The sequence below is a fragment of the Lepisma saccharinum genome, chromosome 24, assembly GCF_977018435.1.
Source record: "Lepisma saccharinum chromosome 24, izLepSacc3.1, whole genome shotgun sequence".
In the NCBI taxonomy this organism is placed as follows: Eukaryota; Metazoa; Arthropoda; class Insecta; order Zygentoma; family Lepismatidae; genus Lepisma; species Lepisma saccharinum.
In genome coordinates, this window is record NC_139252.1 from 49,633,246 (window position 1) to 49,646,497 (window position 13,252).

General features: G+C 36.9%; 2 protein-coding genes across 2 annotated transcripts in view; one reads left to right on the forward strand and one right to left on the reverse strand.

The window, feature by feature from the left end:
* LOC145978245 (histone H3, embryonic-like) overlaps positions 1-13,252 on the reverse strand; it is a 39,979-nt gene that overhangs the window by 9,357 nt on the left and 17,370 nt on the right. The window contains exon 2 of the mRNA XM_083110728.1: positions 444-482. Coding sequence (XP_082966854.1) covers positions 444-475 — 32 coding nt within the window. The 5' untranslated portion in view covers positions 476-482. The remainder of the gene's footprint in view (positions 1-443; positions 483-13,252) is intronic.
* step (cytohesin steppke) overlaps positions 4,117-13,252 on the forward strand; it is an 88,336-nt gene continuing 79,200 nt past the window's right edge. Inside the window, exons 1-2 of the mRNA XM_083110724.1 lie at positions 4,117-4,305; positions 5,960-6,033. Coding sequence (XP_082966850.1) covers positions 4,221-4,305; positions 5,960-6,033 — 159 coding nt within the window. The 5' untranslated portion in view covers positions 4,117-4,220. The remainder of the gene's footprint in view (positions 4,306-5,959; positions 6,034-13,252) is intronic.

Genomic DNA, 13,252 nt, shown 5'->3' on the forward strand with positions numbered 1-13,252 from the left:
GTATCCATGAAAGTCTCCGGCGCAGACTAAAAATAGCCATTTTTTTTGTATTTTCAAGCCCCCAAAACTCCATAACTACGCCACACAGGAAGCTACAATTTCTCAGGATTTCATATCTTCATGAAGACTACCAAATAGTAGAGTTTCAGAAAAATTCGAGATGGTCGGGTCAGATTACACTTTTTTTTGGTTGATCTGGCGTGAAATGACCCTATTACTAAATATATCGATTTCTGAGTAGGTATTGGCAAACATCTTTTACGATAGTAAACTCACCAAGATAAAATACAAATCACACCCTGCATGTGTTACTGCACTAAAGTAGCATAGTCACTATAACATATTGCCTGTCCTCTAGTCAACAAATAAAAATGGTATTGTAGTGTTCTAGCAAATTTAATCTGTTTATTACAAAGAGAAAGACTCATTTGCACATTCCTTACCTTGGACCACTGATGTATTTTCTGCGCACCATATTGAAACTGAAAAGAAAAATAAAACCACTTAGAAAATAAGTACAGTCAACAATTAATCTTTACAAAAATCATCGCAACGTTAACAAATTCTTAGGCATTCTTTAGTTCACACAGCCTAGCTTAGACTGTTTTTCTCAGGTTTGAGTCCTGGTTTGGAAATGACCCTTTGTCCATTTCATCCTCATCATTGCAATAAGTCTAGAGATGCAAAACAGTGGCATGAAGTAAGGAATATAGAAATTTTTAAAAATTTGCTGACTTTTTAGAAAAGCTATCCTCCTCCGCTATTGAGGCTGAAGCAGATACTTGTAACAGACAATAACTTTACATTGCCACGGAACTATATTACAAATAACTGAAAAATAATGAGTTTAATCCACAGAAAAATTCTCCATGTTGTGGGAGTAATTATAAGCACATCCAAATTTTAACAATTTAGATTTTTTTTGCATAGTTGTCTGAAACCAAGGAATATTTATCAAAATATGTCTATGCTCAGATTGACATAAGGTCCAGTGGAACTATAGTTGTACATATTTCATATGAAAACATTTTTACCACCACTTTTTCACTTCAAAACAAAAATATATGACACGTGATAAATATTCATAATTTCAAATTTTTGGTGCTTGTGTGAAAAATAATGTAATAATTATTAATTCATATTTTTGTTATTTTATATTGCCTGTCCTGCCAGGCTGTTACTTTTCTCATCATAAACTTTTATCTTCTCGTGCAATATCTAAGAAACTAAAAGTTCAAATATACAAAACACTAACTCTGCCTGTATGGATGAGAAACTTGGTCCCTTACATTGAAAGAGAAAATAAATTTGAAATAAAATCCTTAGAAAAATATTTGGACCTAAAAGGGATGAGGAGACAGGTGAGTGGAGAAGGTTGCATAATTTAGAATTACATAATTTGTATTCAAGTGTAGATATTAATAGAATGATTAAATCAAGAAGACTTAGGTGGGCAGGCCAAGTGGCACGAATGAGAGAGGAAAGAGGAGTTTCCAGGATTCTTGTTGGGAAACCTGATGGTGAGAGACCATTAGGAAGGCCAAGACGAAGATGGAGAGATGACGTTGAGATGGACCTAAAGGAAATCTGTAGGCATGGAAAAGAGTGGATAGATCTTGCTCAGGATAGGAACAGATGGAAGTCCTGTGTTGCTGCAGCCATAAACCTTCGGGTTTAAAAAGGCTAGAGTTAGTTAGTTGACCAATCATCGTCATCAACATAATTAGACAAAAGTGGCAGAACTGTAAAATAACCAAATAGATAAATCCAGCATTTCTTTTTTTGTCACTTTTGGTTAATCATGGAGATGATTAGATACAACTGATGAAGGAACACTTACAAAGGTCACCCATACAGGAGTCAAACTTGAAATTGTACGATGACCACTTCCAAGCTCACCCTTTAAGTAAAATAATTTATTCCTCATCCTCATTGCTAACAATAAACTAACTTGTTTCTATTTCTACTGCTGTGAAAATTGAAAATACAGGGTTACACGTGTTCCACACTTCACTGCGTGCATGTAGTACATCCCAAATGCAAATATGAGTTTAAAAAGTACAGATATCAGTTTAAGGTAATGGTCCCAAATGTTTAACGATTTATGGAAGTTTTATTATTTAATTTATAATTAGTTCCTGTAGAATTCTAGAAATGCTTGTGGAAGTAACTTTTAAGCTTCAAGGAAGTAATTAACACACTTTAAAGTTTCTCAAAGTATTGTAAACAAATTAAACAAATGGAGTGTCATTTATGAGAGCAATTATGATTTTCAAAAATAGCTTATCCACGCATATCCAGGCTTCCCAGCAAGTGGTCATTGTTTGGTCACAGTCATGTTGAACATAGACCTTGGCCGTTGAAACTTGCAGGGATGAAATTTATATACAAAACTCCTTTGCATCTGACACCATGCAAAGTAGATGACAGCAGCAGCCTATATCCAAAATAACATGAAAGAGATGGTTTTTTTTATATAGAAACGCAAATAGAACTATATGCAAGGGAAATATCATTCTGTACTAAACACGAAGTAAGCAATCATTATGACTGCAAAGTGTGTGTTTACAGACAAGAACAGAAGAAGGTAACAGTCTAGTTTACGTCCTTTTCTTAAGGAATACGTGTCATATATCGTTGGAAAGGTCATTGTATAAGGAATTCAACAAACTAAATCCCAAGGCGAGGAAAAATTTCCTCGAGGAGAAAATCGAGAAAAACCGATGTTGTCCGGATATGCGTGATTGAACGTACTGAGGACATTTTTCGATGATGAACCACATATTTAGGGGTGAAATGAGTGCTAATGGAACCTAACCTAACAGGCCTAACCTAACCTCGTTCCCGTGAATGGTTAGTGACAGAAAGTGTAAAAAGAAAAACTTACCCTACGGATGCCGGCTGTCTGCTAGCACGGTTTTGTAAACGGGCAAGAAGGATGTGAACTAAACTCTAGCCAAGTGTATTTTACGTACGTTACTTTTCATTCCTACAAGAATTTCTTCGCTAAATAATACTCTGAAGCTCTCAACTGTACTAATTAGTTTCTCCAAGTTTTGAACTAACTTTCTCAATTGTTTCTAGCATTCTAAAGCACCTAATAATCCTACAAAACTTGCAAAAAATCATTAAACATTCGGAACAGTTACCTTGGAACCTGTAACTCAACTTCAATGTCAATCAGCGCTAATAGTATACCACCACACATTATAATGTACCATTTACCACATATGTACTGCATTTATAACAAAAAACAACTACATATTCGAAATAAAATTACTCACGATAATTTGCATTTGTATAAACCTTGGAAATGAAATTAAAACTTTGATTTTATAACTTGTAACACAGGCATATTACTCCACATTAATTACTTAACTTCCTATTGAACAACTCACACGTTTTCACTCAAGTAACTACTGAAAAGTTTTAAAACAAGCACAGTCGAACAACCATCGACAACAAACATTTAAAATCAAAATTAACCGCCATTGTTTAAACAGCGTGTCCAAATCATGACATTTAAAAAATCAAATCACGACCCGGAAGATAGTCCGGACATATTTAAAATATTTGTGAATTCATGACAAGTCAGGAAATTTTCGGGATGGGAAATGATCGAACATTCCAGACAATTTGAAAATCTCGAATCCAACACGCCATTTTCCCATATGATTGTTTCTTTTTCATTTCTAGAATTAAAACTTACAATTTCCTAGAAGTTCCAGACACTTACAAATTACAATGCAGAAAACGTCAGAATTAAACACTTTGAAATATGAGCATTTGGAATTTACTGATCGTTCGGGATCCAGAGAAGAAGTGATCGGGACGCGAATTACCGATTTTTAGGGATCCTGCAAACCCCTAGTTATTTCTTGAAGTTGGGATCAGCACGAAAATATTTTCCCAATTTGTGTCCAAAACACTTCAAGTTCCTACATATGAGTTAACTAAATAAACATACAACAAGAAATTCCGTGTTTGTGTTGCGCTTGAGCTTCATTTATTTTGGAACTGGCTAAATAGCTTTCTAGTCATTATTGTTCTCCCCTGAAAATATTCTCCATAGATGGCAGGCTGCTACAAAACAGGAAGAAAAACTTCAGTGTTTATTGTTGCTGTTTGTAGTATTTTGTCTATTCATGTGTTTATTATGATTGAGTGAGGTTGGAATACACACATTTTTGTAGTGTCATACGTAGTACATTGTTTTCCCAATGTGGAAGGATTTTGAAAGCTTGAAAGGCAAGAAAATGAGTAACTCAACATCGCAAAGTAATTCCGAGGCTTTTAATATAGCAGGTAATTTTGGGGCAAGTTAGTTATTTACGGTATATTTTTGTAGTATCAACTTTTGAGGTATCTATGGAACAGAATTTTAAAAATGTTTTCTTACCTTTAAGTTTACTGTCCTTAAGTTAAATATAAAGTGAAACCAAAGTAAGTTGAGTGGTATTTGTCATCTCCGTACCTATTCATTGTTACTGAGCAGCATTAACGTGAGTTACTTTTAATTGTCCTTGAATATATTTGTGTGAAAAGCTTTTGAAGTGGTAATCTGTATCTACATTGAGTGTTGTTCTTGTTTCTTCAGTTATAGCATATATGGTTATTAAAAATGTTAGCAATGTATACAATATAGGGTAGGAACGGACCCCTCTCAGATTTTCTTCATATTTGGCATACTTACTAATTGAGGCCTGCTAATGACGAATCTGAAGTTAAAATTTGTCGAAAACGTCTAGAAATTGCAAAAGAATTGCCAACCATTGACGCTAGCCCCACGAACCATTGACGTGTGGTTAGGTTAGTTTCGGTTAGGTTAGGTAAACATAGTTAAAATTTGGTGTTGTGATAGTATCAGGATCTAGAAATTGCAAAATAATTGCAGACCATTGATGCTAGCCCCACGAACCATTGACATGTGGTTAGGTTAGGCAAACATAGTTAAAATTTCGTGTCGTGGTAGTATCAGGATCTAGAAATTGCAAATAATTGCGAACCATTGAAGCTAGCCCCACGAACCATTGGCACGTGGTTAGGTTAGGCAAACATAGTTAAAATTTGGTGTCGTGGTAGTATCAGGAATGTATATATTTGCTTATGAAACAAAAAATTTCGCGAAAATGGACGGTTTCCATTCCGAAAACTAACGCCTTATTTTCGCATGTTTTGCAATTTCTAGACGTTTCCGACAAATTTTAACTTCAGATTCGTGATTAGGAGGCCTCAATTAGTGAGTATGCCAAATATGAAGAAGATCGGAGAGGGGTCCGTTCATCTCAAGTCGTTCCGTTCCGCATGTTAATTTCATTCTATAATTAAACTAACGGTGCATATTCACTATTTTTGATTGAAATAGCTATTTTAACATACTTTTTATGTGTGTAATACTTTATTTTGAACATGGTCACAGTAGTCTGGATGTTTTTAAGTATGCCAAAACAATCCAAAGTCAGGAAAATTAGATTAGTTTAATTGAAAGCATCCTGCATCCTATAAACACATAATAAGCAGTACATGATCATTTCTGCAGGGCTGCCACAAGTGAAGAGGCCTCGGGCAAGTGCAATCTTTGTTGACGAGGTTAAAAATTTATCACTTAATGTGGCACCAAGTCGCCAGCTTTGCAATTAATGTGCATTCCAAAGTTTTTCAGATTTATCTGTATAACCACATTCATCACGAATTTACATATAATACATGAAGAATAATCTTCATCTTCTTGCAATTATAATCACATGACATGGAAACGAGTTAAAACACTCAGGGTAATAAAAAAATAAAAAGTAAATGGATAAATGCTATATACTGTGTGTTATTGTCAATTGGCATGTGCAAACTCATTATAAACTCTCTTGTGCTTTCTGCAACAATTTAAAAATCAGTGTATGTATAAATAATGCTAATGACCTACTGGGCATTTTCATGAAATATATATATATTTTCTGTTCAGATTTGACACCAGAGCAGCAGAAAATGCTGCTGGATATTCGTCGAAGGAAAGCAGAGTTGCTGATGGAAATTCAGGTAGGCTGTTTGTGAATATTTTAATTTTTTTTAATTATCTTTCTTTTCCTTTTTATTTCACTCATGAGGAGAAAAAGGACACTTCTTTGTTACCTATTCTATTTCACCAGCATGGTCATAACTACAGTTCCCCTACTCAGAATCACCTGGAAACCATGGGGAAGTGAATCCTAATGAAAAAAAATAGTTCAAATTTTTGCCACCAGGTGGAAATGTGGCGCTGAAATAAAAACCACCAGAAGTTGGACATACAAAATTTTATTTTAAGTTGTGTCAGTACATCAGTGGTTAATATGCATGCTGCCAATGTAAATGGCCCTTTGGAAGCTTATGACAGTACAATCAATGTTTGTGCGAAGTATTTCCTGGGATGTTGTTCACTGCTCACTAGATTTCAGTGCTGCATTTCCAACCGGTGGTGAAAATTTGAACCACGTTTCACCACGATATAATGCTTCGAATGTTCTCCAGATGTCTCTGAGCAGGGTATCACCTGGTATGTCCAGATTGAGGAACATGGACAGGGCCGGATTAAGACAAAATTGTGCCTGATGCTTACCGAACAATAATAAAGTGGCAACAATTGCCAATATATTGCAAAAAACGCAGCTAAATTACTAAGTAAGCTGTTACTGTTTGACGTAAAATTGATAGCATTAACTTGGAATCTTCGGTGAACAATAAGCACAACAACGTTATAGTTGCATCACAGCGCAAAGAATAATAGTAACTGTATAATAAGTAACGCTGTGTCCAGGCATCCGATATTGGGGCTCGAATTTCATTCTAAGATTTATTTTCAGGTTAATATAGCAAAAGAAAACTGTTCAACTTTCGGAAAATTCTCGTCTGTTTTCATCTGGGCCTAATGCTGCAGCATCAATAGCACCCGCCTTAATCCGTCACTGGACATAGGTACAAGGCGGATCATGCAGGCATCTTATTTTGAGGATGTAATTATTGTTAATGGCTTGTCAGTCGATATTCAAGTGTTTGCAAAAGAAAGGGTGAGTCTACTGGAGACTTATAAATAGCATTAAAAAAACAATTTCCAACTGTTCAGTTGGATGAAAGTACCATTTTGAAATAAAATACCTTGCCTGCCTCTTCCAGGAAAAATAGTACTTCAGTGATGTAAGCCTTAAGGGAAAGAGTGACACTTTCACACAAGTTGTGCATTTATTTCCATATCGTCGGAATGGAGACTGCTACTAGAAAAAAATATCTCGGTTGAACAAGAGAGTATGAATTTCCCTCCATGTTGCAAGTGGAAGCGGTTTTTAAAGTTGATTATTAAGCTAAACACGATGTTTCAATAATATTTTGAATATGTATTTGCAGAATCCCATGTGTTTGTTATGGAGACTGAACTTCAACTTAAGTTATGGCAAATCAAATTGGAGTTTCAACTTGTGCGTTGGCTAAAAGAGCTACATTTCACAGAAAAGCGATGTTAAATACCAAAAAACAAATCAAATTGTGTGCCTTTACTGATGAGATAAGCACTCCCATATAAGAGACATGTTAACATTTGTACCCTTTCTCGTACAATCCAGTTCATCTTACAACAGTTATTCATTTCCTGTGTTTTCCACAATTTGGAAGGCTAAAAATAACAGCCTGCTGGTCGTTGCCAGTGTGTGAGGAAGGGCATGGGGTCAGGCAGGAATTTCTCACTAGGGTTCTGTGGATGTCAAGTGGTTTATTGTGCCTGCAATCACTTGCTTTTTTGTTTTGAGTAGTCCTTAACTTGATGGTTACTGTCCTAGTTCCCTTAATTCAACCAGAAACGATACCAGTTTCACCTTACCTCGTTGCAGAACTTCAGCTTATCAGTCCTCTTTCAGTTACGTAGCACCCAAAGCCTGGAATGCACTACCAAATCTAACCAAAAATCAAAATTTCAGACGTTTTCGCGATATGCTCCGTGAATCACTGATCAACGATCAGAAGCAGGGTAAATCAACTTATGAATAATGATAAATACTGTGAGTTGCCAGAATTTATTTTTTTCTTATTATCAACTTTCTCGACTTCAGTTACATTATTATCTAATTCACTGCTAATATTGTTGCAATGTGTATGATTTTATTCCTATTGTATTTTATTGTACTTTCTTGATCAATTTCTTTGTAATCTTGAATTTTATTTTATTTTAATTTTAATCTGTACTTTTTGGGGTTAGGTGGTAGACCAGCAACAGCCAGTGGCGTAGCGTAATTCTATGAAAGGTGTAAGGCCGCCTTAGATAAACCTGACCTGAATATTGGATAAAGAAAACCTAAAAACATTTTAACTAAATAGAATCTATTTGAATCTAAGTCATGTATGGGCACACTCAATTTCAAACACAAAATGCACACACTCTATGTTAACAATAATAGCATATTACTTAATGAAAATTCTCATTTATACTATAACTCGATCCGACGATCCTTTAGTCTGAACACCTCCATAATGTCGTCGTAGAATCGGGAGTTTCTGGTCAATGTCTTTAGCAGCTCCTTTTCAATGGATATCAGTCCCAAGTCAGATTTCCTTGCCTGAGTCTTGTGCTGCGTTGAAATGTGTGAATCCTCTTCAGTGCAGAAAACGACCTTTCCACCGACGATCTTGAGGCAGGAACAGTGAGGAACAATTCTGTTAGTTTGTACACGTGTTCAACAGCTTCATTCAAATGGGTAGTATGCAAGTACTCATGAAGTTCAAACACACTCTTTACTCGATATTCGGCTTCAGAATAAATTACCTGTAGCTCAACTTTCAACTGGTAGCAATTGAAAAATTTTGCGTACAGCTTAATTAAGGACACAAACTCTTCTTCTGGAAAGGTCATGTCATATTTTTATTCTTTTTCTTTCACTAAAAAAGGCATTTGTGGGAAATGCGTAGAATACAATTTGCAAATGCAAGCAAATGCATTAGAGAATATTACTTATTATCATGGTTACGATATTTGCGTAAATTTTGAAAAGCATATCAAGCAACTTAGTGAAAGGAAAAGGTAAAAAAAAAAAAAATCTGTAAATCATAAAGCTAAGTATTATGCACGTGCCAAACTTCGCGTGCGCTGCCAGATCTAGGATTGCCAGACATTTCTCTTTTATCGTTAACTTCACTGCTTCTAATGGAGGTAATATCCAACATTAAACCATCTCGTTTGTGAACTTAATAGTTAGTTTAGACATTAAAAATGACACCCGTTTTGTTACACCTCCCGTCAAGCATTGTTGAAACAACACGGGAGTCGAATTTCTTTGTTCTCTTCCGACCGTGGCAAGCATATGAGTCATACGCAGCGGCAACCATGCCAGCGCAAGCTTCGCCTGCCTGGGGACAGAAATTCTCGCCAGTTAGCACTCTCTCGTAATGCACCTTACATCTGTCCCAGAATCGGGGTGCCCTGTCATTGGTTGAGAAGATACTACGTAAGCAAACAAACCCGCCATGAGCGAGTCCAAATCATTTCTTCCATTCACCTACACTTAAGTCCTCTGAAGAAGCCTTACAGAGAAACAACTCGAATCAAAACAAGTCCTCAATTGTTTCGTTAATATTTGCAGTCTGATATTTCTGTCTGTGTTCAAGCGATAAATACGGGAATGAAATACGTTTTCTTCAATAATTTCAACTTGTAAGGTGGACTTACAAGCCTTACGTGGGCACTACGCCGCTGGCAACAGCTGAACCTCGCCCAGCAATAAAGTCAATTCAATTCAAATTACCGATAAGTTTACTGTTCCAATATCTTATAATTTACTAAATATTCTGTCATTTTGTCATAATTTTTATGTATATAAATATGCAATCTCCATGCCCTACGTTTCTTAAAAATAAATCTCCAAATATGCAGCTTATTTTGCATTGCAGTCATCTGCTAACTCACATTTATTAAGGAAGTGAATGAACTGTTTAGATTCTACAGGGACCATTTGGAATTTTATGTCAGATCAGTAGAATACCGATATCGGCAAAAATTTCATCTGCCCATCCTTAGTAGGCTATACGCTATACACAAGGATCATTAATTTATTATTGAAGTAACATTTAACAGTTTCAAACTCTCAATAACCACTGGTCAATATGGAATATTAAATTAAGCTACTATGCTGTTATTATGGGCTACAACAACTTGAAACTGTAGAATACGCTCTCTGGTTCTCATTGAAAAACCATAAACCAAACTAAAATCAGTTTGAAATTTAGGAACCTATTTTTTAGAAGAAACTTAGTCCTGTAGGTGAATAAAACCAAGTGACTTCTAATTATGCAATGCATGGTCAGCACATTCAGTCACATTATTGCTTTGAGTATCTCCCCAATTGTCTTCATGATCCTGAGTCAACTCCAGAGTTATGCAGCTTTTATTGAGGGTCAAACCCAGGACCACTTTCACCAAAGGTGGGGATTATATTGGAGCTCTCCCTACATTTTACAATTTCAAATTTTCCAAGTAAGGGGGCATAACATACATCCCTTGCATTTTTGTGAAGTGACGTGAATTGTTTGTGCAATGTAGGCTTTCAGATCTATTATTCTGTTTCAAAGTTCCAGACTCTCCATGTGGCTCCAAGTATTGCCACCGCAGATTTGGATGTCTGATTGGGAAATGTGCCAGGCTTCCTTGATTTTATTTACGCTGTGGGTTAGGTTCTCTCTGTGTGTGGCACTGTGATTCACTGCCAGGGCTTCCTTCCAAGAGTGTTCACCTACCTCGGTCAGGACCTTCTGCTTCATGCAAATGAGCCGCTTGTTGTGCTGTAGGAATAGGAAGGGGAATCCCTCCTTTTTGCTTTTCAAATATTAACTTGTGCAATAGTCTATTTGAGCAGGAAATTATGTATTTCTGTTTTTGTTATTTCACCTCGCATCATCCGTGGTCACTATATATGCATGCAGTGTGTTGGAAAATTGTTACAGGAAAATGGAACTGAAGTATCTTTCAATGTAGCTGCCACTGTGCATATCAGTTTTGCCTGATGTATAAAATACTACCTTTGGGCCTCCCCGATAGCATGGTGGTAACATCGTCATCTTGTAGTCAAGCGGTCCCAGCTTCAGTAACTGCTGGAGGCACATTGTGGTTTGGATCGTACTTTAAACTGTAGGTCCAGTCCCAATTAGCATATCTGTGCATTAAGTTGACATAACATAACTCGAACAAATGGATTAGTATAGTTCCAGTGTTTAAGCCAGACACTTTGATCTTTAAAAATGATTTAGAAATTTAGTTTAGCTAATATTGGTCCCTTACTAAGCGATGTTTATGGTATATGGAGATGAATATTTCTCTGCTAGCCCGGTGATTATGTGATCACTTTAAACCCAATATAATCCTTGGACGGAAGTAAATAACTATCGATTATGCAACAAAAGCTAAAGAAGTATATTTTCATTATCTAATTTTAGTATTTGATAAGTCCCCTAAATACGTCCTAGCTTTGAACTAATCATGAATAGGCTACATGGATTCTATATTTTTCATTTCAAATTTTGGTTGCAACAGGAGTTGTGTGAGGAAATGCATCGATCGGTTTTTTAAAAATATTAACTTTTTCTTGTTATTGATGCGCCCCATTTTCTCTACAAGAGAATGGTCGTTGCAAATATTTTGTGTTGACACCCTGTACCAGCAGTGGATGACATTCCCACTCACCTCTAAAACTATAAATCAAAGTTTAATTTGCACTGGTGATGCATTGTCGCGGGTTTTGAGTTCGATTGGTGACGTGCAGCGTTGCTCACTCCGTGACTCATCGGGAACTCTTTATTAAATGAAGCAGGCGCTTTACGCACCCGCTGGGAGACGTCGGTCTGTTCCCCTGCCTCCAATCTTTCACCAGCGATAACATCGTTGATGTGGACAGACTCCGAAACGATACGAGGCGTTTCGTAATGCCACCCTGTATTTTAAAGCAGAGATCGCGAGCTACCGGTAACTTGCGGAGATATTGTCAGTTGCTCGGGAGTTCAGCTGGTTTTCTGCTTCTACTGTTCGTGGTAATTCCATCACATCTTAAAAAAAATCTTCACGAATCCAACTTCATGATGGTGTTTGTTATGCTTGACACACTATAAAGTCACCGACAATAAAAATGGGGCGCCTAAACGCACCTAGGCGCCTGGATAGAATTGCGCTGGTGCCACGTGTAGGAATAGCAAAGCGAGAGCGGGACAAAAGTTGCAGGTTCCCGCGCACTGTGTGGCAACGTCAACCGGGCTGCGTTGCATGCATAGTTCGAGCGTCATACCGACCTCTCCGGGGCGCTTGTGGCAACAGCGCAACTTCTGCCACCCGTCAAATTTCATGGCCGTGCTGAAATTCTCCTTAACTTGCAAGTTGTTATGTGTGCCTAAATCTACGGCGATGAGTGTAATTTAATAGCAAATTTTCAATAGCAACTCCTACCATTATCGTAGAGTTAGGCAACACACATAAGGCCTTGCAGGGAAGCGATTATTTTTATTGGCGTTGACCGTACATACTATAGGAATAATGTTAATCTGTTTCAGAGCCCAGTCCGTGGATGTAGATACACCCAATTGTAAACCTATCTTCCCTGGACTGTATTCTGGCGCTAACAATATAATACAGATATATTTAAGCAATGTATATTGACATTCATTGTAGTAACATTTTACATAAATGATAACTTCTGACGTTGCAAAGTCGTTGCAGCAAACTTATTGAAAATTTCATAATGGCACCACTTTTTAAATTGTTAGCGTGCTGAACCTTATTCTTAAAAGTTTTTCTGCTTGATTAACTTTGTATTACTGCGAACAGCACGTCCTCTCCCCCCTTTCCAAACCTATTCTAAAGGCATAAAGAGGTGGTGTTTCATTTCAATCCCATCCCGCGATCACCACAGGCAGGTAGAACAACTGTACATAATAACCATAACTAAAAATCAGTAACAAGTCAATCAAACGAACCCCCCCCCCCCCCATCTGCCATTTTTGTCTGACGATATATGGAAATGGTAGCTAAACTATAAAATTTTGTCCCCCCCCCCAAAAAAAAATACCTACCATGACGCAGGCGCGTCAACTTCTTCATACCATCACTCATTCCCATCTTCTCAATTAGCCAGAAGTGGCAGGAAAGCAATTTAAAGTAAACGAAATCAGTCAATAAGCCAACCGAGCCCGGTTCAACATCGCGAAACATCGTAAAGAAGCTGAAGGTAATATGAAAAACACCACCAGCGTTGAAAAT